Source organism: Phoca vitulina, unplaced genomic scaffold, assembly GCF_004348235.1.
Source record: "Phoca vitulina isolate PV1807 unplaced genomic scaffold, GSC_HSeal_1.0 scaffold23, whole genome shotgun sequence".
Taxonomy (NCBI): domain Eukaryota; kingdom Metazoa; phylum Chordata; class Mammalia; order Carnivora; family Phocidae; genus Phoca; species Phoca vitulina.
In genome coordinates this window covers 17,375,628-17,401,243 of record NW_022589726.1, presented here as the reverse complement: position 1 = coordinate 17,401,243, position 25,616 = coordinate 17,375,628, and the positions used below count along the sequence as shown (strand labels likewise).

At 56.5% G+C, this 25,616-nt stretch overlaps 2 protein-coding genes across 2 annotated transcripts; both read left to right on the top strand.

Moving 5' to 3' along the window:
• The first annotated feature begins 1,689 nt into the window (after window positions 1-1,689).
• HOXC10 (homeobox C10) lies at window positions 1,690-6,687 on the top strand. Its single transcript, XM_032420960.1, has 2 exons — window positions 1,690-2,537; window positions 5,723-6,687. Exons 1-2 carry the CDS (start codon window positions 1,787-1,789, stop codon window positions 5,998-6,000), a joined length of 1,029 nt encoding a protein of 342 aa, XP_032276851.1. The 5' UTR covers window positions 1,690-1,786; the 3' UTR covers window positions 6,001-6,687.
• A 10,133-nt stretch (window positions 6,688-16,820) lies between these two features.
• Window positions 16,821-19,310, top strand: HOXC9 (homeobox C9). The gene is made up of 2 exons (XM_032420988.1): window positions 16,821-17,358; window positions 19,066-19,310. The coding sequence occupies exons 1-2, from the start codon at window positions 16,821-16,823 to the stop codon at window positions 19,308-19,310; spliced, it is 783 nt and encodes a 260-aa protein (XP_032276879.1).
• Window positions 19,311-25,616: the final 6,306 nt, after the last annotated feature.

The following is a 25,616-nucleotide window of genomic DNA, read 5'->3' as shown; positions in this document are numbered from 1 at the left end:
ACCCCTGTGCCGAGCCCACGGCGACCCCTGCAAATGAAAACACAAAACCATTTCTAATCTCCCCTGGCTGGCCCTGCAAGCGAGTCACACATTACACATTTTCTGCCAGTGTTCCCAGGGTCCACGGACCCCCGTGCCTCATCTCTTGCCCCCTGGATGAGGGAGTTCCGTGGATTTCCTTCCGAAATCCTTTTCTAGCAGCCGCGGGCTTGGGCCTCTCTAGAAGCAATCCAGCCTCCGCACTCCTCCACGCCAGGGTGCCCGGAGCACCGGTCCTTTTCTGGCCAGGCTCCAGCCCTTTGGAAAATCGAAACCCGAGGCTTCGTCCATGGGAAAATGCGGGGCGACCGGAAAGACAAGTTATTTTCCAGATTCCGTTTCCTGAGGAAGGGGTGGAGAGTTTAGTTCGCTTTGGGAGAAAGGCGATGGAGAAACGGAAAGAACTATTTAAAACATACCTTGTCCCTTATTTCTCGTTTTTCTTTATTAAAAAAAAAAAAAAACCACACAAACACGCTTGTTCCTCTTCTCCATTCACAAATGCTCCCCCGCTCATTCGCTCTGTAAAGGACACTGCTCCGGGTCGGATTTTGTCACATCTGGTGTCCTAGTTTCCCGTGTGATACGTGACTCCCACAAACCAGCCGAGGCCCTGCAGGTTCCCTCTTCCTCTCTGGGAATATTCCCTGTTTTAGTGGGGGCAAGGTCAATTGGAAAGCAAGGGCCGCCAAGGCCTGGAGCAAAAAAGCCGAACCGACTCCAAGGCCAAAGCCTTCCAAGCCCCTGAGATGGTGACCCAGGAGCCGCCCACTGCCAGGCCCAGACTGCATTCCTGGGTCGGGGAGCCGGCGCCTCTGGTCTCTGGCTTCCTCCTTCCTCGACCCCTAGATCCCCTGGAAACCTCCTTTAACCTCCTGGAGCAGCCCTGAAGTGATGGTGACCCCCTCCCTCGTCCATTCCAGACCCTGGAGATTCCCCCCTCACCCCCCACAGGGAACTTGTAACTCAACCAGCTTCCATGAAGGGAGGTCCCCGAACTGAGCTCCCAGGCCAAGCCCGGCGAACCCGGACGCAGGAGAGCAGAAAGTTTAGTTCTGTTTGGGATTCCTTAACTTTTTCCTCCCTTTCTCTGCCCACTGGAGCCCTCCCCACCCTCCGAACCTCACCCCACACCCATCCCAAGGAAGAAGCGAGGGCGAGGGCCAAGGAGAGGAAAAGAAGAGGTAAAAGAGAAGGGAAGAAGTACCTGAATCGTGTCTTGACCTTTTAATTTGAATTTGACTGTTTTGAGCCCCGAGTTGCCTTGCTCTCTCCCTCTCTCCGGCATGTCCCCCTCTCCGCCCCACTCTCCCCAACAGTTACAGGCTGGTTCCCGGATAAACAAACCCCATTCTCCCTAGAACCCCCCCACCCTCCTCCACCCCTCTCCTGCCCCTGCCGCCCGGGGGGCGCTTCCTTTGTTCGCGGGGAAGGGTTCCGGCGCCCCTACCCCGAGGCGGCTGCTAGGTGGCGCTGTTACTCCACGCTGCGCGCTCCGCCTGCCGACAACTTGACCCCGCTGACGTCACGGCCGTCTGAATCATCAAGGCCATTTTCAAATCCCATTGGTCTAGCCGTCACATGGTGAGGACCGAATGCGCGGATAATTATGGAGCTGATATTTCCCCCCCCTCCCCTTCTTTTCCCTCCCGCCCCTCCAACCGCCCCCCCTCCCGGATGGGGGAAAAAAAAAAGATGTCAGCTCCTCCGCTGTAGTATTGCTCCTTAAAAACCCCTCTCTCTGAAAATGACATGCCCTCGCAATGTAACTCCGAACTCGTACGCTGAGCCCTTGGCTGCGCCGGGCGGAGGAGAGCGCTATAGCCGGAGCGCAGGCATGTATATGCAATCTGGGAGTGACTTCAACTGCGGGGTGATGAGGGGCTGCGGGCTCGCGCCCTCGCTCTCCAAGAGGGACGAGGGCAGCAGTCCCAACCTCGCCCTCAACACCTACCCGTCCTACCTCTCGCAGCTGGACTCCTGGGGCGACCCCAAAGCCACCTACCGCCTGGAACAACCTGTTGGCAGGCCGCTGTCCTCCTGCTCCTACCCACCTAGTGTCAAGGAGGAGAATGTCTGCTGCATGTACAGCGCAGAGAAGCGGGCGAAAAGTGGCCCCGAGGCAGCTCTCTACTCCCACCCCCTGCAGGAGTCCTGCCTCGGGGAGCACGAGGTGCCCGTGCCCAGCTACTACCGCGCCAGCCCGAGCTACTCAGCGCTGGACAAGCCGCCCCACTGTGCCGGGGCCAACGACTTCGAAGCCCCTTTTGAGCAGCGGGCCGGTCTCAACCCGCGCGCCGAACATCTGGAGTCGCCCCAGCTCGGGGGCAAAGTGAGTTTCCCTGAGACCCCCAAGTCCGACAGCCAGACCCCTAGCCCCAGTGAGATCAAGACCGAGCAGAGCCTGGCGGGCCCAAAAGGCAGCCCCTTGGAGAGAGAAAAGGAGCGGGCCAAAACCGCGGACTCCAGCCCAGACACCTCGGATAACGAAGCGAAAGGTAAGGCTGCCTGGGCCGCGGCGGCCCGGCTGGGACGCTCGGACACTTGGTCTGCGTGGCCGGGGCGGGGGCAGAGGGGAGGGTTGGGCCGAGGAGGCCCTGGACAGTCCAGGGAATGCGATCCCTGCTTGCGACTCGTGTCTGCTGAGCGCCAGGCTGGTGGCGCGTCATTTGGCTAAGGAAGGTAAGCGGCAGAGTGGAGGGGCCGGGCCGGCAGCGGCCGTGGGCGCCGAGACCCGGGAGTGGTGCGCACCGCGGCAGCCTGCGGGCGCCTGCTGCTGCCCAGGGCTGATGACGGCTCCCGGGCGCTTGCTGGCTTTGGTTTGCTTGCTCTATGGTGGTGACTTGGGGGGCTGGTGTCCCTCGTTCAGGTCAGAAGCTTGCAAAAAGCTTAAAATGGCGATCTTGGGCCAGGGACTAGGGAAGGCTTGGGAGAAGGGGGATTTCTCTTTACTGCGTTTTCCCAGTAGAAAATTGTTTCCTTCGAAGCGCGATTTGTTGTTGTGGGTCTGATTTGCGTGTGTGGTATGGGCTCCTGCGGTTTGGGCTCGGCCGGGGGGCCTCGGGCAGCGGGGGCTGGGGCGGAAAGAGGTGGAGGTGATGGGCTGACCGCCACGTCCCTCCCTCCCCCAGACGCCTGGCTTGGGGACGGCGTTGGAACAGGGCATTTGGAATGTTGTAAGTTTCTTGTCTCCCCTGTTAAATTTCTTCTTCTTTTTCTTTTTCTAGTTAAATTAAAAAAATATTTTTTCGTTCTTTTCCAAAAGCAGCTTACAAATGAGTGGTTGGGAAATTTCTGTGTGCGTGGCAAGCGGTTTTCTCCTGAAAGGGAGTGTTGCTTTAGTTGGATTTCATTGTGATTTTGCCTGGAAAGAGAAAGCCTAGCCAGAGTTCAAGCTCAGGGTTCAAGATTCATTTCTGTGGCAGGAACTGGGGGCCTCCAGGACCTTTCTCTGACGCCTGGAGAAAGAATGTGGAGGAAACGGGAGCAGTGGAGGGAGCCTGAGGGGACCGACTTCCCCTGAAAAGTTGGAGCAAAAAGCATCAAGAAAGGCCCAACTGGGAGGAGAGGAATAAACCTGTTTCCCATGGCACTGACTACTGGAGGCTGTATATAAGTGGGGCTCATTGGATGTAGAGGCAGATGAGATCCTGAGAGCTGAGCAGACTGGGGGTGGCCTGGATCTTGTGGCGCTTTGTATATGGATGCGGCGCACACGCGTGCCTGGCGGCGACCTGTGTCACACTCACACACACGCCTCTCGCATGCTTCGCGCACACTCACGCATGCCCGCTCACACACACACACACACACACACACACGCACTGTTTTGGCGGGCAAGGGCAGAGCCTTGCTCTCTTGGGTCTCCTTTGCAAAGGTGGCCTTGGCAAATCAGCCCATAGAGAGCCCAGCCAGAAGATGAGCACGGGTGTGTTCATGAGGCTGAGAGAGAGAGTGAGCTACCCACACCCACGAAGCTTCCCTGTGACACATGTGCAGCAGGAAAGCTTTAGTTTTGTGCCCTCTCCGCAGACCCTGAGCTTTGTTGGGAAAGAATTTTAGGGTAGGAAAAGCTGCGTCCTAGCCCCACCAAAAGCAAAGTCAAGGTTAACAAGCCTACCTCCCAACTCAAACTGCCCCCATTCCGGTAGGCTCCCTTTTCTCCCCTGCCCTCCCCACAACAACCTAAGCCCTTCCACCCCAACTAATCCCTCTCAGTCTGCACTTTGCCTGTGCCCTTCTTGCCTCCACTCCCCCCCATATGGTGTCTCCACCAGGCCAGAGGCAAGAGGGCTTTTGGCCAGACTTCCCAATTTGTAATTTCTCCCTTCCCCCAAAACCCAACAACCCCAATGAGAAAATGAGAACCTTTAAACAATTTGGCAAGAGGCTGCAGGTGCAGAGGCAGGAGCAGAAGTAAGAACATTCAGATGTCTTAAACTACAGCCTCAACTTTGCCTTTTTTTTTTTTTTTTTCCTGGTGCCTCTTGGTTCCCCTAGGGCCCCTGCCTCACTCCCCAACAAGATGAGATCCAGGAATCTGGCAGTTCATTTTGGCAAAGGGGGGAGATAGAGTATAGAGCCACCAGCAGCCACCTTTGCAGGGTGCCCTTCTTGGGTCTCTGGACTCTGGTTTTTTTTTTTCGTAGAAAGGATGGCCAAGGGTTCTCCTGCTGCTTGAGGAGCAAGGCTGGTCCATTTCAGCAAGAATGTGTACCAGGGAAAGAAGCTGTCAATAAGATAATGGGAAATACACACTAAATCCATAGCATCTCCTTCTATCAATAGACACATGTGTACATATGTGTGTGTGTACATTTGTGTAGGAGTGTGTATCTCTACAGGAATATACATGTACATACAGGCATTCATATCTATAGAGACTAGATGGAGATTTCCAGGAGGCTGCATTTCCTCAGGATATCTCTCTCCCTTGACCTTAGGTCCTATGGCTAGGGCAGTTGTCTGAGGACCCCTCAGCATGCCCCAGAGCTGTTGCCCCTGACCTCCGCTGCCTTCACAAGCAACCCGGCTTCAGCCACTCACACCTGGGGGAAATGGCCAGGAGAGGAAGAACTGGCAACGGGAGATTGAAAGGGGCAGAGTTGCTCTGTGGCACTTCAGGTGGGAACAAGGGCTGGGGGTCTGGTACAGGGACAACTACAATGGCCTGTGGCCATAGGGACTAAGGCGACGTCCCTCTGTCCCTCCACTGAGTTGAAAGGGGTCAAAGCTCTCTGGGAATTGCTCTAGGCAGCAGGGTGCACTCTGCAACCCCGTCTGGGGCCTGGGAAGCGCTTTTCCTTCTAGTTGGATTTTTCCAGAACTGGAATGGAGCAGAGAGGAGGGAGGGCCTGGTGAGGTTGAGAGCGCCCGCCAGGGTCAGGAAGCTGAGGGAGAGTGGGAGTACTCAGAATCTGCTAGGTCAAGGTGGATTTGGGTCATTTAATTAATAAATGCTTTGGAGGCAAGAGCTTTCTGTCTTTCCCCATGTAAGTCTAGACCCCAAAGAAATTCTAAGAGCCCTGAGCCCAAGAGGACCCCACCAGCCAGGCCTGTGGGGTGAGAACAGCTCCCCTGTGCTCCCTGAGCCGCCCTCACAGCAGGCCGGCCAAGGCTGCAGCATGCTGTGAGGGTTTGCCTCTTCGAGGGATACTTATGTAAATAATGTTATTTTTAACAGAGGAGATAAAGGCAGAAAACACCACAGGAAATTGGCTGACAGCAAAGAGCGGAAGGAAGAAGAGGTGCCCCTATACTAAACACCAGACGCTGGAATTGGAGAAAGAATTTCTGTTCAATATGTATTTGACGCGAGAGCGCCGCCTGGAGATTAGCAAGACCATTAACCTTACAGACAGACAAGTCAAAATCTGGTTTCAAAATCGCAGAATGAAACTCAAGAAAATGAACCGAGAGAATCGGATCCGGGAACTGACCTCCAATTTTAATTTCACCTGAGCGCGCGGCCTCCCCTCCCCCTCCCCTCTCTCCACACTCCTTCCTTTCCCCGCCCCTCCTCCCTTTGTGCCTGGTGGTATATTTTTTTTTTTCCTCCCTGAGTATAAATGCAACGCGCCTGCAAAAAAAGGCAAAGACCTCAGACTCTCCTTCCAAGGGACCTATGGTTTGTGCTGCGAAGATGCATCCACCTCAAGCATGAGAAATGGGGTGCCGGGGTGTGGGGTGTGGTGTTCCCGCATAGATGAGGGTGGGAGTGTGGCTGGTGTGTGTGTCAACCCCTCACTCACCCACGCACTCACACACACCATCCTGTCCTCCATGCAAAGTTAAGGTCGAATCCACCCGATCATAGGGGGAAAAAGAGGAAAAAAATCAACCGGAGAAGGTCTGTAATCTCGCAGAGCACAGTCAGAATCGCTCCTTCCTTGCTGCATTTCCTCCTTAGGATAATAGACGTTTTGGAAAGTTCAGCTAGTGTTTGTGTGTTTGTCCTAGCGCCCAGCGCCTCCACCAAACCCTCTCCGTGTCTTTACCTCCCAGTTGCTCTGAGAATCTGCTTGAAGTCTCGTATTTGTACTGCTTTCTGCTTTTCTCCCATCCTCCCAACACCCCACACATTCCCCCCGCCACTGACACCTCAGAAATTCCATCCAGAGGAATACAAAAAATTTTAAAAATTAAAAATAGAACATAGTGAAGCAAAGACAGACTGCCCCTCCCCCTTTAAATATCGCCCTGTCCCTGTCTGGGAGTTGTGTTATTTAAAGATATTCTGTATGTTGTATCTTTTGCATGTAGCTTCCTTAATGGAAAAGAAAATCCTAATAAATTTCCAGAATCGTAATGTTCAAATGGGTGGTTTTTTGTTTTTAAGTGTTTTTTAGCAACACCCCCACCCCAAAAGAGACTGAGTGTGTGGATGTGTGTGTTTTGTGTTCGACTCATCTCCTAGAGCCTTTCTAGAATGTCTCTTGGCAGGTTTAATGTAAGTGAGAGACCATAACGTTGATTTAAATATTATCCAGGTGACCACAATAAGTCAAGGTCATAAAACAGTAATGTCAGGACGGTCTTGGTGCGCGCGAGAGGTGGATTTTATGATCTGCAAATATAATGTGGTGCTGCAGTAAAAGATGCATTTAAAGGTGACTGGAGGAGGGAAAGAGGCAGAGAGCAAACTGCAATCTTGAGGAGCAGACGGATCTGATTGCCTGGGGTGCTGGGCCAGGCGCACCCCACCGCGGCTGGGGGAACCCCAAGAGCCCCCCACCTATCCAAAGAGAGGAATAAACTTAACCGCCGGAGGGGGACGAGGAGCTCAGCCACCCCCCCCACCTCGACAGCAGCAGCAGAAGCCCGGGCGGAGGCAGGAGGAGGAGGCGGCGACAAGGTAAGAGAAGCGGTTTCTTGTTCTTCTCTTGGCGGCGGAGTGGGGACCAGCGGCATCCCCAGGTGCCCGGCGGGCAGCGGGCACAACAGGGAGGAAGGTGTTTCGGGTGTCCGAGCCTGCTGAGAGCCCAGGCTTGCCTTGTGGCCGCTCGCAGCGGAGGGCAGTGGCCGGGAGCTCCTTCTCCTCCCCTCCCCGACCCGCTGCCGTGGGGTTCGGCGGTTAAAGGGGTAAATTGGTGGTTTTTGGCTTCTTTCTCTGCGCGGGCACTTAGGGTCGCCTTGAGGTCGACGCATGGATCTAGATGTCGCTCAGTCTGGTCGTCTGTTGGGGGAAGAAGAGGGAGGGTGGGCTTGAGAGGGCTAGAGCTTGAGGCTTATGTTTCCTGCTTTCTGCTGGTTTGGATCTGAGCCTTATTCAGGCTCTCGGTCCCCACGCTCCCTGGCCGCGGGGCTTTGCCAGGCAAGTGGCCTGATTGGAAGAGGCTCTGAAGCACAGGCGCCTTGGTTCGGCCACCCGTAGAGGCAGGGAAGCAAAGCAGAGCTGAGAGAGGGAGAGGATCAGAGGGAATCCAGGAGGAGAGCACAGGAGAGCCAGATGGACAAGACAGGGGACCCAGCTCAAGAGTGGAAGGACACTCCAGCTTCCCCCAGGGCCAGAGGCAGGGGAATAACTCCACTGTGGTGCTGGGGGCGGGGCGGGGGTTTGGCAGCTGGAGGTCCCATTTCACCAGAGCTCCCCTGAGCAATTTGCTTAGACCAGAGGCTGTTGAGGCAGTCAGACCCCCTACCCACCCAGCCACCCAAAGTCGACTCTCTAGTCCTTAGGGAGGTTGTGGGGGCGGAAAGGGGGACGGGGCTGAATTTCTTCCTTCCCCAACCCCCTTCCCTTCTCCTCCCGATAGATGCAAAGCCGAATCTCCCGCCCTGCTCGCTCAGCTGATCTGTGGCTTAGGTAGTTTCATGTTGTTGGGATTGAGTTTTGAACTCGGCAACAAGAAACTGCCTGAGTTACATCAGTCGGTTTTCGTCGAGGGCCCCAACCCACCTACCCCGCTCCTTCCCTCCCTAGTGGGACTGCCCCACAGCCCCCTCCCAGATAGGGCAAAATGGGTATAGACTGAGGAGGGCAAGCTGTGACTGGGGCCGCAGGACAAGTTTGGGGAGCCCCGCTTTATACTGTCCACTCCTCAGCCTGTCCCAATCCCTGTGACTGAGGGAGAGGAGTTTTTCCTGCAGCTATTGTTTCCTGGGCCCAGCTGATGGAGACAGACAAAGAAAGTCTAGCCAATTCCAAGGAAATTGAGGAATTTGAGTAAGAGGTGGCCTAGTGGGCCAGCTCAGTTGGGCAGCAGGGTGGGGCAGGATCAGGAGAGAGGAGCACAGAAAGAGAAGGGAGTCTCTGGAAGGGCTAGCTTTTCTCACCTGCCAACCTCCAAAGACAAAAACCTGCCTCCAGTTGGCTGGGGCTGGAGCTTCCCCTTAGACAAGTGGAGTGCCTTGTGGGGGGGAGGGGTTTCCAAGAGTTGGGGAACTCAGAGCACCAGCTCAGCCACCTCCCCTTCCCTTTCTATAGCTCCATCCCCATGAGAAGGGCATATTTAGGGTATTAGTAGGTTAGAGGAAAGCCATCAAGTCCAAGTAGAACCCCCCCCCCCCCCCACACACACACCCTACTGGGAAACATCAGGGCAGGAACCTGGCTCTAGTCTCTGTGTAGCTGTCTGTGGCCCATACGCCTTGGCCTGTTGTGTCTCTGGCTATCAGGCAGCTGCTTGTCTTTGCGCTGTGTGGAAATGTCTGGGTGAACGGAGGCTGCCAGCGCCCACCATTACCATATTTTGTTGGGAAGGTTGTTGGCTGATGCCAGGGGGAGGAGGGGAGGATAATGGAGTAAAGGAGAATCTGAGCAATGTGAAACTTCGCAAAGCTTCTTCCCCCCTCCTTTCCCCACCTGGTTCCTCAATTCTGGCCCTGGTTGCTAGAGAGAAGAGGCTTCTCTGCCTGCGGAGAAAAATGGGAGGGGGTCAGGGAGAATGGGGAGATACACCCCTGTTCTCAGAGAGACTGGGAAAGAGAAAGCCAAAAGAAGAAGGACAGGCTCCTGGTTCTCTTACTTTGGAATTATTATGATTATTAAAACATTATAAACTTTGAGACAGGGGAACAAAATGATGTCCCTGTTACAAAATATATACACAGAGTTATATATTTTCACAGTGGTCTGCTGGGGGGATGTATCTAACCTTGTATATGAGTGTGGGTCTCTGTTGCTCTATCTCTGTCTTCTCCAGACTCTCTCAAATTCCCAGTATATTTTTACAAGCATACTTTGTGTATTTTTTTCTCTCTCTCTTATACAAAGAGATTTCTTTTGACCCCAAGGAGGCTAGAGGAGAAAATGGGAATAGAGCCTTTCTTCTCCCTAGCTGAGTTTGTTAGTCTGTCTTTCTGTCTCTCCCCCAGCCCTTTGTGGGAGAAAATAATCTCTTCCCTTGAAGGGAAATGCTCAAATCTCTCTATGGCTCCCGGGGAAATAGGGAGGTTTTCAGAGAGGAAGGCCAGCTGGTGCGAGGCAGGCAGGGGCTCCCCTGGTTTGGGAGCCCCTAGCAGTCTCTGAGTGTTCAAGCTGTCAGAATCACAGGGCCAGTTGGAGTGAAGGGAGTCCCAGGCAGGGGCGGGGTGTTCAGGAGTGCCTGGCTTGGAGAGAGTGTCCCTGATGGGCCGAAATTCACCAATGAACGACTTTTGAGCTTCGGGTCTCTCTCTGCCCCCATTTCCGTTTCAATGTCGGTGGGCTTCTGGGGGGGTGGCCACAGAGCCATGAGTCTGGGGTGTCCCCCTTCCCAGATCCTGGGGAATGGGGTGAGTTCTCATCGGGCCAAGGTGAGGGGCAGTCTGGTGGCCAGAGTCCACCCCGGGGCCCTGGGACCATAGATTATGGCTAAAGCGATGGTGATTATTTATTCGCTTCGCTGGAAGGGAGTCTTCAGAAGAAACAGCGTGAAGAGGAGGGAAAAAATTATCTCTCTCGTCTGCGGATATTAAGATGGATTTTTATTTCTTAAAGGACCCTCCCCGCCGAGAGCGCATAAGCGTAAACTTAATATATGCTCCGCAGCCCAACTCCAGAAATCGCAATAAAAGTTAAAACCTCCCCTACTGGTTTTTTTTAATTATGATATGGGAAAGAGGAGCAGGATTTATAGAGCTGAACTCCCGGCGTGTGAGTGTTTAAGACTTGCGGGAGACGGAGGAAAAGGCAAGAGCTCGCCAAGGAGAGCCTTGGTCTCTGAGATAACTCGCGGGCTGCTGGGGCTCCGGCTTAGCCCGGCCGATCCTCTGTGGCCTCCCCGGCACCTCGGCTCCCCGGCTCCCCGGCACCCTCCGCCCGGGCCCACGGCCTTGCCTCGGCTCGGAGATACAGCCTTTCTCGGGAACAGGTGAAGGGCAGCCGCGGCGGGGGACTGGGGGCTGCGGGTGGGCACTGGGCTTTGTGTGGGTCCCGTGCAGGGGAGGGGGTTTGCAGTCCGGGGCAGGGTCGCGGCCCGAGGGTGGCCCGGCGGGCGCCTTGGCTAGGAGGGGTGTCCGACCCGGCGCGAGGGCTCGGACAAGGTGGATTGTGTGTGGACTTTGGCCGCAGACGGAGCAGAGCGGGCTCCGGGGCGGAGGCCAGCCGCGAGGCGGGCAACCGGATGTTGAGTCTGTAGGAAGGACCTTGAGGTCTGTGTGGTGTTTGGGCTGCCGGGGGGCGGCGGCCCCGAGTGTGGAGCGCGCAGTGCGCGGGGCGCGGCGGTCCGCGTGGGCGAGGCAGCAGGCCCCGCACACCTCTGCCGCTGCAGGGCCGGGTCCTGGGCGTCTGCACAGAGGCCGGCCAGTGGTCAGAGCATGGAAAATAAACGCGGTTAAGGGTCTTTCTTTCTTTCTTTCCCACATAAGAGGTCCTTTCTTTCTCTCTCTCTTTCGGAGATACCTGGATTTGGTCCAGAACAGGTTGCCCGCGGGAGGGCCCCGCGAGCGGCAGCGCGCGAGGGAGGGAGAGAGGGAGGGAGGGCGAGAAAGAGGGAGGGAGGGAGGGAAGGAGGGCGGGCAGCGGCGGCTGCGGTGGCCGGGGCTTCCCTCCCCCGGCGGGAGGCGGCTGCCCTGCATCTGTGGCCGTGGGGAGCCGAGGAGCAGGTAACGAAGGCGCTTCCCGAGGCGGGATTGGACCAAGCCAGAGGGACCGAGTCTTCCGGGTCTCTGCCCAGCGCCCTGGAGGGGAGAGAAGGTAGGGAGATCGGCGCCCGCCCGGCCTGGCAGAGAGGCCTCGGGAATGTTGAACCTGTATTTGATTTTAGGCTCACACTCATGTTGTGAGTCTGTCTGCTTCCGGAGACGCGGTTTGCCTGTCTGTCTGTCTGTCTGAGACGTCCCAAACCCTAGGCTCTCCTTCCAAAGGCTGAAAAAAATCGGGAAATTTCGTCGGAATGTGCACTTTCATTCATTGGATTCTCTGCAACTCAGCGGGGCTGGCTGCTGCGCCCCCAAGTTGGAAGGGAGCTTTCCTCCAGCTTTCTGGTTGCCGGATCCTCTGGTTCCCTCCGCCATGGACTGAGTTTCTGGCTCCAGGTTCGCGGGTTGCCCTGAGGTTTGAGGCCAGACAGCTCCTAGTCTGGCAGGGAGGGCGGGGGAGAGACTAGCGGCTCTGGCCCCTTAATTGTACTTCGGGCCCGTATTGTCTCTCCTTTCGCCACCTCGGCTTCCTCAGTCTGGGCTCCAAAGTCACTGCAAATTTCCTTGCGACACACACACATCACACAAAGATCAGGTAACAAGGCGCCCCGAGCCATGGGGGCTTCAGGCAGAGAGCACCCCCAGTTCTGGGGCCGCTCCTCCCTCAGCCACTCCCCAGGCTGGGAAACCAGACCGGGTTGGGGGAGCCGGAAATAGCCCCGTTTGCTGCGGGGCGGGAGGGCGGGGGGCCGGCGGGAATGCAGGCCGTGGCGTTGAGAGGGCCACGTTCACAGGCCCTAGGGGTTTCACTCCTGCTGGGCTTAGGGCCCTGACTCCTGGCGTGTAGGGATCCCGGATACCCACCTGGGGTGGGGGCAGGACGCGGTCTCCTCGCGGCGGGCCAGGAGAATTCAGTTTCTGCTTCCAGCGCAGGCCTTAGCTAGGAGGAGTTGTGTGTGGGTGTGTTTTTCCCAACAAAGAGGGATCAGGAGCGAGAAGGGGGGAAAGTAGAGGGGAACCGAGGAGGGGGCGGGGAGGGGGAGAGGGCAGCCGAGAGGTGAAATGAGCCCATTTCAGGGGGAGAAGGAAAATGAAAGCAAATGGAGCACGGCCTCCTCCGCGCGGGCGGGTGCTGACGAGCCCGGGGAGTGGGGCTCCCTGCCTGCGGCGGCTGGGGACCGGGAAAAGCCTGTTTTAAATTTAATCCGAACTTGACGGTGTGGATTGAACCGGAGGGAATTTAAATCACTAAGAGGGAGGCGCAGGGCAAGGGGAGGGGATGACTCTAACCTGTCTGTCTCTCTGTCTGTCTGTCCTTCGCATGATGGTGCTAGCTTGGTTGTGGTCGCAGCTGTGCAGGTCTGAGGTGATGGAGTAAGGGTGCCCCTCCCCCTTAGGGGGCTCTCCTGTGCCTAGTGAATTCTTCTGGGGTCGGAGGCAAGCTCTAAGAACCAGAGTGAATGCAGAGCTGCAAGCTAAAGCTGGGGTATCCGCCCCCCGCCCTGCCAACAGGGACTCCCTGTGTCCTCCAGTCCCTCGGGTTTGCCCCATCGGTGCTGAGGAAAATTGAAGGGCGTGCTGAGGGGTGACAGGGAGTCTGGGAATCTGGCAGGAGATGCAGCAGGAGTAGGTGAGCCTGGAAAGACAAGCCCCTCCTTATTGATGCCCCCACATCCACAGGCCGGGGTTTGGGGCTAGCCTGAAGTTCTGCTTCAGAGCCCTGACCTGCCATCCCACCTCCAAATGCAGAGACGAGGGGTACAGCCCACATGCAGTTGTGGAACCCGAGGGACCTCGGCCTGGGGAACTCAGGGACGCCCAGCCTCTTCCAGCCCCCCTCCTCGGGACTGCTGCTCTCGGCAAGGCCTAGGCAAACCGGCGCATTGGTGGGGAGGGGGCTGTGGGCGAGGCCTGCTTCCTGATCCACAGCTGTGTCTGGGCCTGAGTGGGGAGGGTCTGAGTTCGCGCTCTCAAGCAAAGGCGACAATCTCCCCTCAGTTTCACGGGGAATTTGATGGCAGCAGGGAGCCTGGGCCGGGTGATCCGGGCTGCCCCGCTGCGGCTGCCTCTGCTGGGTGGGCAAGCAGGGTGGGCAGGCAGCTCAAGAGTTGAAAAAAAGGTAGTGGCCAAGGGGCGTAGGACAGAAAGGGGCATCTGTTTATAGCCACTATGCCTGAGGGGCTCTCCCAAATAGTAGAGACCCATAGGAAAGGGTCTTTAGGGGCGCCTTTCTTCTAGGAAAACTGAGGTTGGGGCAGATGGGCCCGGTCGACTGGCAAAGACGCAAAAGGAGGAGCGGGGCGTGAGACCTTCTCCTTCATCATGTCTTCTTTGCTCCTAGACTAGAGCGTGGCTCAGCCCCCAGACGCCTGGGTGGCTGCCTGGGCTGAGATGGGGTTCTACATCCTCCAGAGGCCTAGTGTACCCACCCCAGCAGGTCGCCCGGGAGGGGCAGGAGAGGAGGCCTCTTCCTCCTTTGTGTCCGGACAGAAGTGGCCGCCGCGCCCGGAGCCGGTCCCGCGGCAAAGGCCCGGCAAGCCAGCGGACTGCACAATGCCACGGCTGCTCCCAGCTCGCGCCCTGCCCCGTCCTGCCTGCCTATCGCCGCCCTTCCTCCCTCTCGCTCTCTGCACGCCTTCGTCTCCCTGCTCTCCCTTCTCTTTTCATCTTGCCCCCCCTCTTTCCTTTAATTCTCCCCTCTCCTTTTTTTTTTTTTTTTATCTCAATCCTCCGTTTTCTTCTCTCTTTCCCTCCTTCCTTCCTCTCCTTGGGCCTGGCGCCGTGTTTCAGTTGTTACGTTTCAGGCTCAGTCTCTCTCAGGCTCTGTCCCCTGATGTCCTCTAGGTCTCTGCCTGGCCCCGGGCCCGCTGAAGGCTACACGTCTCTGCTCAGTGCTGCCAGCAGCCGCCCAAGAGCCGGGCAGGGTCCCCAGCCGCCAGGGCTGGGGGAGGTGCGGACGGTGCTGGGGATTTGGAGAAAGCCTCGGTTCCCTCCCGTCTTTTCCTTGAACTAGTGAGGGAGAATTTTTGATTGACAGCTAACCCGACTCCATCAAGGCCAAAGAGATATTCTGTTTCTTGCTGTAATTTGGATTTCCCACACCAGTCCAGTCCGGGGGAGGGGAAGACAATCAGAGCTGAGGGCGAGGAGGCTGAGGCCCCGGGTTGTCTATCCCCAGCCAGGCACTTCTCACACACCCCCCGTGGGTCGAAATCCCAGCCCCGCTAGACCGAAAAGGAAAGAACCGGAGAGGGGGAGGAGCAGGGACTGGGGAGGGGACTTGGAAAGCTGGGGTCAGTGCTGCGAGCTGCAGATCTACCCTCCCCCCCAACTTTCCTCCCCCCCCCATAACACACATGCTACACTCTCTGGGACACCTCTCTCTAGCCCTCCTCCACCCCAGAGGAGAAAGGTCGACAGAGATGCAGGAGAAAACCATCCTCCACCCCGGCCCCCAGCGTTTGGTCCCCTCCTGGGGACAGGAGTGGGAAAGAAGGGCAGGCGTCTCCTGTCTGGGAATCCTTGTCCTTCCCTGCTGCCTCAGAACCTGTGTCTCAGCCTCAGCTCCTGCCTATTTCCCATAGCACAAACTGGGACTCTCCTCTTCTGACCCTGAAATTGCACCCCTCCTTTAAACTCACTCTGTCTTCCCTAGGGTGCATCGTGTCTCTGGGGGATGTCACCTGCTCTTCTCCCTACCCCCCAGCCAACCTCCCTGCCCCCCTCTCTTGCACCCACACTGAGAATTTCCTGCTTGCCAAAAGCCCACCTTTACTAAACCACCATGGGGCAGTCTGATGGAAAGCAGAGGGCTGGGCGACAAACCCCAAATTCAAGGAGGAGGGTAGCAACAAACTTATTGGGGGGAGGAATCGAAGTTGTCTGATCTTCCCTACAATCACACTGCCCCCTCCAGAATTCCTGCGTCCGACCCCAAAGAAATTGCTTTCTCCCATCCTTCCTGCTTTCTCCCATCCCTCCGTTGCTTTTTTTCCCGTTCCAAAAACAGCCTACAATTTTATTTAATGAAAGACACATTTATGAACAATCAAATGATCCTCATAAAAATTTTATTGAAGGACGTAAAAACAAGCTACTTGCCCACGACCGAGGTCGCTCTCTCTCGCCTTGCCCGCTCTCACCCTGGCTCTCTGCAGACAGAGCCCTGGAGTGACTTCTTTTGGGGGGGGGCAGGGTGTCGCAGAGATGGAGTTGGGGGCAAAGGAGGGTGAGCAGGAAGACAGGATGGGGATGCCCCACTTAACTTGTGCTGATCTCTCCTCCACTTCTTCAAGCTGGCAAAGAAAGATAAATAGATATAGACAATAAATTTAAAATAAAGGAGCTTGCATATCTGTGCCAAAGCAAAGAGAGGACTTCTGATGATAAAGGTGTATGAGGTCCTGAGGTCCTCTCCCTCCCACACGCAGACCACCTTCCCCAACCTGCCCTACCCCAGATTTGGGGGGCTGAGTTGGCCAGTGGCAGAAGGACGCTCCCCTTTCCCTCCTTCCCTCCCTCCACCCCAGCTTCCCCAGTCCCCTCCCACACCCTCCCTCCCTCGCTGCTGCTGCTCCTGAAAGAAATACATACATACACACTATTTAAAAACGCATTTTTAAAAGCCACGTTCCGAACTGACAATCGCTGATCTCGGCTCGCGCAGACTGCGGGAGCGTCGGGGCCGACAGAGACGGATTACGTCAAGAAATAGTTCCTCCACCTACCTCGGCCGGCCTCTCCGCCCCTGCGGGGCTCCCGCGCCCAGCTCGACCCTGGGGGTCCGGGAACCCTGGCTTCGGGGACTGGCATTTTCACCCCATTAAAAAATCCTCCAGGGTGGGGGGGGTGCGAGAGGCCATCTGCTTATGGGTGGACATGGGCAAGGGGGTGCTCTGATGAGATACGAGTTCTCCTGAGGGGGTGGCCGGTGCCTGGGGTCCAGAGTTCCGGACCCCCAGGAAAACATAGGTCGCGGGGATCAGCAGAGAGAAGGGGGTGGGAGAAGGGAAAAAAAAAAAAAAAGCAAGGAAAAAAAGCCCCTGCGCATTGATCCGCGCCGTATTTTTGGGTAAATACGATCACGTGGGGGCCGGGGAACCAATGAGCTGCGGGGAAAAGGCTGGAAAAATAATTACCTGCCTTGATTGTTCTGTGAGCAGATAAAAAGTACATATACAGTTCATACAATAATCTTATGTATGTAAAACCCTGTTACGATGTCGGCGACGGGGCCCATCAGTAACTATTACGTGGACTCGCTCATCTCTCACGACAATGAAGACCTCCTAGCGTCCAGGTTTCCGGCCACGGGGGCTCACCCCGCCGCCGCCAGACCCAGCGGTTTGGTGCCGGACTGTAGCGATTTTCCGTCCTGTAGCTTCGCGCCCAAGCCGGCAGTGTTCAGCACGTCGTGGGCGCCCGTGCCCTCGCAGTCGTCCGTGGTATACCACCCGTACGGCCCCCAGCCCCACCTCGGCGCCGACACGCGCTACATGCGGACTTGGCTCGAGCCGCTGTCCGGCGCCGTCTCCTTCCCCAGCTTCCCGGCCGGGGGCCGTCACTACGCCCTCAAGCCGGACGCCTACCCCGGGCGCCGCGCCGACTGCGGCCCGGGCGACGGCCGCAGCTACCCGGACTACATGTACGGCTCGCCCGGGGAGCTGCGCGACCGCGCCCCGCAGACACTGCCCTCGCCCGAGGCGGACGCGCTCGCCGGCAGCAAGCACAAAGAGGAGAAGGCCGACCTGGACCCCAGTAAGTTGGGAGCAATTTTCCTTTACAACCGGCGCGGGAGGGGAGGGGAGGCCGGGCGGGGGGAGCCAGATTACAGCCCCTCGGAGCAGCGCAGGGAGCGCGGGAGAGGGGCGAGGGCGAGGGGGCGAGGACTCAATAAAAGCGAATTACCTTGGGGAGCTTTCAGGGGCAGGAAGGTCTGAGAAGGGAGCCCAGGGAGCCAGGTTGGGAGAGGGCTGAGGGGGGCTCCTCTCCCTGGAGCTGGCTTTGACGAGAGACCCCCCCACCCCACCCCCAGCCCAGGCTTTTTGGCTCAGTCTCTACTTTCCAAGAAATGCAGACAGGGCCAGGGGATGGGGTGGGGGGCGAGGTTCATTTTATGGTTTGAGGTGGGATTGGGGGAGAGATGAGGAGGACACTGGGGACAGAGAGGAAATACCCCAGGGAGAAAAATCACCCCTACCTCCCAGCCAGCATGGGGGTTCTTACCCCGCCAGGGATTCATTAACCAGAAGGTGCATGGACTTCTTCTCCCCCCAGGAGCACTGGGTGAGGGGTCTGGGGGATTTCACAGCCTGGGAACTTGGAGAAATCAGGACTTCCAGAGTTGGGGAAGAGAAGTGGGGTCCCAGTCTCCTTAAACTTGAGAGCCCTCTTCTGAGGGTCTGCAGGAAAGAGGGTTGAGAACCGGGCTCAGGGATGAGGGATGGGGGGGGGAGCATCTCCCCAGATTAGAGAATTATACACACACACACACACACTCTCTCCCATCAAGGAGACTGGAGCCTTCTGAGTATTGCAAAGAAGGGCAGGGGTAGGTGGGGGGGGGGGCGGGGGGGAGCGGCGGGGCCAGAGAAAGGGGAAAGAAGGGGAAACAGCAGGGGAGGGGGTGCAGCCCCTGGGTGTGAGGAAGTGTCTGGGGGAGTCCCAGGAAGCGGCTGCAGGAAATCCTTTCCTCCAGCCCCATAAGGGGCCAGGGCCTAATTATACCCCTCTGAAGGCTTCCCTCCTTGCCCTCAGCTACTCCCATAAACCTGAAATTGGAGGCTTGGCTCCTGCAGAGCCTGTCCTGGGGTTGGCAGGAGGAGGGCACTGGAAGCCTAACAGGGAAGCTAAGATATGGGGGAGCCTGTTCCAAGGCCAGTAGGTCTCTGGGGAGAGGAGAAAGGCTTTCCCCATTCTAGCATCACTCTGAGAATTCGCTTCAGCAGGGTTGAACTCTGAGAGCGGAGCCGGGCGCTGAAGAGGGTAGTGAGGGGCTTAGGGACTCTCAGGGTCAGGAAACAGAACTGCTGAAATTTCAGGACTTGGTCGTGGGCTGGGAGGATGGGAGGGGGCAGGGGAGGAGGGAAGTGGGGAGGAGAGAGACCTCGCTATAAAAATAAAAAACAAGAGAGAGAAGCGTTTATGGGCCTATGAAACGGTTGGGAATTTGGACTTTTTATGAGCATATTCTCGAATTACTACTCTTGAAGCTGAGGACCAGACTGGAGGGGCTTTGATAGCTTTGATTTCCTATAGTTTTAGGTGCTAGAAATTGAAGAGGGGGACAGTGGGGAGGGGGCAGAATGCAAAAGGAGTCAGGGAGAAAATTCCCAAAGCAAAACGTGTCCAAATTCAGGTTCAATTATTGCATTTGGGGAGCCTGGCTAAGTCTGGAGGTAGGGTGGCAGGGCTCCTGGGCTAGAAAGGGGCTCCACTGACCCCTGCCTGTGTTTGGCCCTCCAGGCAACCCCGTGGCCAACTGGATTCACGCCCGCTCCACGAGGAAGAAGCGCTGCCCCTACACCAAGTACCAGACGCTGGAACTGGAGAAGGAGTTTCTCTTCAATATGTATTTAACCAGGGACCGTCGGTACGAGGTGGCCCGGGTTCTCAACCTCACCGAGCGGCAGGTCAAAATCTGGTTTCAGAACCGGAGGATGAAGATGAAAAAGATGAATAAAGAGAAAACCGACAAGGAGCAATCCTAAACCCTGCCCCAGCCTGCTGCCTCGGCACAGCCAAGGGAAAAACAAAAAGCCCCACAAAAATACCCCAACCCAGGCGGGAGAGAGCACGAAAAGAAAAGGAAAGAGCAAGATAGAGAAAAGCCAATCAGCTTAAAAGAAAAAAAAAGGAAGGGGAAAAGGAAAACTCTGGCGATTTGGGAGGGTTCAGTGTTGAGAAATTGGTGTTTTAGAATTAGTTCTACCCAGCGAGGAGCAGGAGGCGGGGAGAGAATCCGCTTTCTCTTCTCCCAGCGCAACTGAAATAAATAACACACACAAATGTGATTTTTTCCCTCCTTTCTTCAGAGAAGCCAGTACTTGAATCGCTATATTTCTATTTTGTTTCTGTATCGTATTTGGTCCGGGCCATCCCTCCCCAGGCCTGGGGTGCTCTGCGTGCAGATTTTGTACAAAAAAAGACACCCACACCCACACAATAACAATTCCCAGCCCAGGAGCCGAGGGGCGAGGGCCCGGACCGTGCCGCAGGCTGGGTCGGGCGCGCAGGCCGGCGCCTCGGGCTTGTACATAGCGGTGTTTCTCCTCATCCCCAGCGTCCGTCCTGTAACGTGCTTCTGTTTGTTATGGTTAGAACAGCTCTGTGTTAATATATCGAAGTCACTTAAAAAACCAGAAACCCAACCGCATCCAGTTCTCGTTATTTCTCCTCCCTGTGGCTCCCAGGCTGCTGTCGTGGAGGAGGCAAGTGTTCAGTTCCTTTGGGGCAAGCCAGAGCCAGGGAAGGGGCTCCCTCTACCTCGGAAGGGCAAGTGCCTGCCGCTGCTCCCCACGCAGGGTGGGGTGGGCGTGAGGGCCCCAGGGCTGGAGTGGAGGCTGCTGAGGCCCGGGCCCAGCTTGTGCCTGCCCCACCGGCTGCCTGTGAGTTTCCTGGTAGCTCGATGGAGTCCAGGGGGTGGGGGGTGGGGGCATGGCATGAATGGTTTTCCCTGGCTGTAATTAATTGTAATAATTTATGAGTACACGAGATCGGAGGGAAGAGATAGGTGAAGATGAAAGTTGGGTGCTGGGTGAGGGCCCGGGCTGGATACTTGCCTGCCTGCATTGGTGCTTCGAGGGATGGCTGGGAGGGAGGGAGGGTGTGCGGTGAGCGGTGAACGGTGAGGGAGAAGGCTGAGCAGGCCTCAGGGAGCCGAAGAGGCACTGGGGACTGCGTTGAGAGTAAAAGAAGGGAGAGAGAGAGAAGGGGGAGAGGGAGGGAGAGAGGGAGAGAAGGAAGGAGGGAGAGAGGAAGTAGGGAGGGAAGAAAGAAAGGGAAGGAAGGAAGGGGGAGAAGGAGGAAGGAGAAAGATGGCAAAACCAATACAATCTGAATTAGATTTTGTTTCAACTTCTCAATGCATTCTCAGCTTCTCTCTCTCTCTCTCTCTCTCCCCCTCTCCTAGTTCTCTTTCCTTCTCAGTCTCTCTCTCTCTCTCTCTCTCTCTGGTGGTTAGTTTGAATGTTGATTTGGGGGTAATAGGGTTATGCTGAGTGGCTGCAGCGTTTCTGGGGGATGACATGGCCAAGGCCTAAGGAAGCTGGTCAGGGATTAGCCTGGAGTGGGGTGTTCCCTGATGGTGGTGGGACCCCAGGCATAAGAGTAGAGGCCCATATGTGCAACAGCCCATTGGGGCTGGTCAGTGGCACTGCACCCCAGAGCGCCTTCCCCAGCGCCGGCAGTTTTCATCTGCTAATCAGAAGCAGACACAAGCTGCTGGGTATGCCTCGGCCCCGGTGCCCCCTTTCTCGGAAATCCCCCAATCTGGAAACTATTAAACTCAGACGACTTGAAATATAGCGCTTTAATATCTCAGGCTGCCCATTCTGGCGAGGGTGCAGGGTGTTGTTCTGAGTACTTGGGGAATACCACCATAAAAGAAAATCATTGGGGATCCCAGTCCTTCTGCAGCTTCCTCCATCGCATGGCCTTACAGGATTGGTGAGGCACTTGGAGGGACCAGCCCCTTCCCCATCATTTGAATCTCCTACCCCCTCCTTCCATTCAACACTCCAATTTCGGGGACTGGAGGAAGGTGGGAAGGCACAAACATTTTGTTTCGATGATATTTTGAGGGGGGCAATCAAAAGTCGCAAACACTGGTTTTCCCAGTGGCTGAAGCACCCTCTCCTCTTTTCCCACTGAAGAGACCTCCTCCTTAATTCCAGAACCAGTTGTTTCCTTGCTCCTTTTGAATGCTGCTTTGCCTGTAGTTTATCCTCGTTTCTCAATCCTCACTCCCCTCTTTGGCCATTTCGCTGTTCTGGGACCCTGGCCTCAGTTTCGCTCCGGGCAGAGGCCAGGGCACCCGTGTCCCTGGGTCCTGACTGCCAGTCCTGACTGCGGGGACTCAGGCTTTTCTCCCAGACCAGGCTCCGCTGCGTTTCCGGGCCTCCACCCCGCCCCTGCTCCAAGGCCCTGTCGCCTCCCCTCGTCCGTCAGCGCGGCCTGCTTCCTGCAGCCCGCGGGAGAGCGGCCTTACTCCGGACAGGAAGGAGGGCCGCAGGGCTCGGGGCTCCGAGGGCCCTGGCGAGAGCATGGGATCCAGAGCAGGCCCACCCGGCCCAGCCCACTGTTCAGTTCCAGCTCAGCCTCCAGCCTGCAGGTCAGGATTGGATTCCATTTTTTTTATTTATTACAATTTGTGAATTAAAACCATAACACAACACACATCTAGAAAGAAACGAAAGCTGGCGGGGTGGGGGGAAAGAGGGGCTAGCAAACGCCCTCCTGCCCTAATCTTCCCCTCCCACCTCTCCTCTGCTCCTTTGTCAGAATCACAAAACCCTAAAGGTTGTTCCACTTGGGAAGGCAGCGGATAGGTACATTTCCGCAGCCCCGAAATGCCACTTTTATGGCGTTGTTTGTCTCCCTGCGTTGGATTCTGAATGGGGCCGAACAAAACAGCAGCGCGGAGCTGGCTAGACGTCTGGGCTTAATTGTTTTATGGTTTAAATAAGGTGGACACTCTTTCCTTTGAAATCGGATTATAGGAATGTTTTGTCTATGGCCCACGGAGAACAGGACCTCACTGGCTGGGAGGGAGAGGTGGAGAGAGCGCGCGCATGAGAGAGAGAGAGAGGGAGAGAGGGAGAGGGGTGGGCTACAAACCAGGGGGCAAACAGTCGGGAGAAGTCAGCGTCCCACCCCAAAGTCCTGCAGGCGGCGGCGGAATAGGCGGTGCGGAACCAGCGGCAGGGTAAGAGGAGCGAGGAGTTTAGGGTGCGCGCCGCGGGCAGGAGGTCGCGGGAGCCTCGGAGCGTGCATCTGCGTGAGCGGAGATGTTCCGAGCCCAGAAATGCGCCTGAATAGGGGGGAGATCGCAGCAGGTCCTTTGCACAGTGTCTCTTAATGCGGGGAGGGAGGGTGAGAAAAAGAAAATAGTGTGAAACCTTTGAGAAGGTTTATTTGGAGAGCTTGGAAAACAAAAGGACAGCGGCCCCGGGGGAACTTCCTTCCAGGGACCCCTCTCTCTCTCGCACCCATTTGGAAACTCCTTCCTCTCACTTCCCACCTTTGGGCCAAGGCTGGGACCTGCTTGCTCTATCTGTTGGCTTTTTCCCGGCCGGACTGCATTGGAGCAAGTGGACGCGAGGTGGCGCTGTTGCTCAATGTTAGAGGCGGCGGCGGTGCCCCTGGCTGGCCTGGCGGCACTGACATTTGAGGCCGGGCCCGGAGGAGCAGCGGGGAGAAGGCCCCGCGCCCCGGCCCCAGCCCGGCCCCACTGGCTCTGAGCAAATCAATCCTCTCACCTGCGAGGTGTAAATAAATCGCGAGTGGCGGCGGGAGATGGGCCCTCGCTCTGGCAGCAGGCTCGAGAGGCTCAGGAGGGCGGGCGTCGAAAATAATCGCTTTGCGAAGGAGATAAGCACCAAGCAGGCAGCGCGTAATTAACACAAAAAGGCAGAATGACCCGGACAAACGAACATAAATCCGTGGTACCTAGGAGGGCGGAGCAGGCCTCGGGGCGAGGGGCAGAGACGCCCCAGCGAGGATGACTGCTTGCAGTTCCTTTATTTCCAAGCCCCGGGAGCGAAATCAACCAGATACGTGTAAAAGAAAAAAAGGCGATCAAATGAAAAAAAAAAGAAAAAGAAAAAGAAAGAAAGAAGGAAAGAAAAAGCGAGGGACCCCCAAAAGGGGAAATCGAGTCCAGCCAGGGGTTTCAGGACTGGTGGGCTCTCAGAGCAGACGGTGGTGGCGGCACACTCGGGACAGTCGCATTCCAAGACACAAAGGCCTGGAAGAATAGCTCTGTGGCAGGGTTTTCGCTGGACCATAAAATGTCGAGATATCCCCCCACCCTCTAAAAGATAAGGCACAGGCCCCAGAGCGGATCTGGCCTGCCGAGCCTCCTCTTTGCAGGCAGGGAAGGGAAAATATTTATGACAGTCCCCAATGACCCAGATGCTGGGAACCCAGAGCCCATCTCGTTCAGCTTGGTACTCTGAGCAGAGTAGGCTCAGAGAAGCCAGGGCTGAAACCAAGGCTGGAGCTTGCTCTGGTAGTGGAGGAGACCCCTGTCATGCCCCCCACTGTCCTGGACCCTAGGGAGGCCTGCAGCCCTGGCACAGTCCTCTTCTGATCCTCCCCTCCTGCTGCTCCAGGGCCAGAGTTCTGGACATTGCAGAGTTTGGGCAGTCCTTAATTCAGGTGGAGGTGGGTTCCTCCATATTCAGGGATCCTGGAAGTGTCCTTTGCTGGGGCACCAGTGACTCTTCTTTGGGAATTGGCTGAGAGTGGCCATCTTCCCAGCAATTATTTAGATAATAGAGGGACTGGGTGGAGGGTGTTATTCTACACCATCCTTTCCTGCACTACCATTCCTTCATCCATCCCCAGAGCTGGGCTCTGGCTGAGGAAGAAAACGATCTGGTTTTCTAACAGCCTCCTTCCTCATCCAACCCTGAAACCCCAGGATGTGGAAAGAAAATAGGTAGCAAAATTTTTTCATGATGCAAACAGCTAAAGAGGCACGTGTGTTTGTCAGGTATCAGTCCCCTGTGTGCCCGGGTTCACAGTGTCTGTGAGGTGACAGGGATGCTTCCGGGCATACATGATGGTTGAGGGAGCGTGCATTCGACGTGTTTCAGGGTGGGAGGTGGCACATCCAGGATGTGTGTATCCCAAGTGTGCCCCACTATTGCCCTGTGTACAACAACCTCACACACCGCGGAAGGGGAGGACCGGAAAAATCCTTCTAATTCCTCTTCCTCATTCGTATGCACACAGCACACGTATTCACAGCTCTCTCACTTTCTCCCTTTTCTCTCTGTCTCTGTTCAGCCCCACATAACTGTACACACTTATGGCCAGAGAAGGGTGCTGATGGACTAAGGTTCTTTTATCCATTAGAATTACCTTGAATTTACCTAGTCTTGGGGATAGAGGAGGAACCCCCTAGAGAAACTGTGGGTAAATATTTAAAGAGGGTCTGTTGACAGTTCCCATCCACATCCTGGCCTGGGCAGCCTGCCTGGGGAAGTAGGGGGTGCAGTGAAGCCAGGGGGCCCCTCCAGGCTGAGCTGGCATTTCCTATAGGGCTTGAGTATGTGGGGACAAGTAAGAGGCCTGCTCCAGTCCCCTCCAACCCAGATACAAATAGTCTCCCGAGAAGAAACATCCTGGATCAGCCCAGCCGGAAACCAGGGACCCGCCAGCTGCCCTCTCCTCTGTCCCCATAAACTGCTTGGCTCTCAGAGCCCCCAGCCAAGCTGCAGGGCAGCCCCGCCTGGGTATGTGGAGTGCGCCCCACCTCCAGCCCTCTCCTCTACCCACGGCAGGCGGGCAAGAGAATCTTGGGGATGGGGGAAGATGGGGCAGCTTCCCACCCTGAGGAGGGGCAGGAGACGTGGAGGGTTGGGATGCCTGAGGTATTTGGGGATATGCTGTGCTGACATGCTTGCCCCTTCTGAGTCCCAGGCTTAAGGACGCCCTGGGGAGCCCATCTTTTGGGTTAGGGGACCTGCTCTCTTGCTGGCATTCAACCGCCTGGGGGGAGGGTCTTCTACCTGTTGAGGTAACCTGAGTTGACCTGCTGGCTCAGGTGTCTCTGTCTGAGAGGAAGGGAAGGGGAAGAGGGGAGAGGCACCTTCAAATCTGAATGCGCACCTTGGAGAAGCTGGCCCCAACCGTTAGCTGGGGCTGGCTCACCGCTCCCCCCCCACACACATATACCACACCCCCCTCCCTCCCCCTCCCTCTCCTCCCCTTCCTCCAGGTCCCCCCAGCCCTGAACCCCTCAACCCCCCGCCATCCCTCCTTCTCTCTCTCTCTCTCCCTCTCTCTCT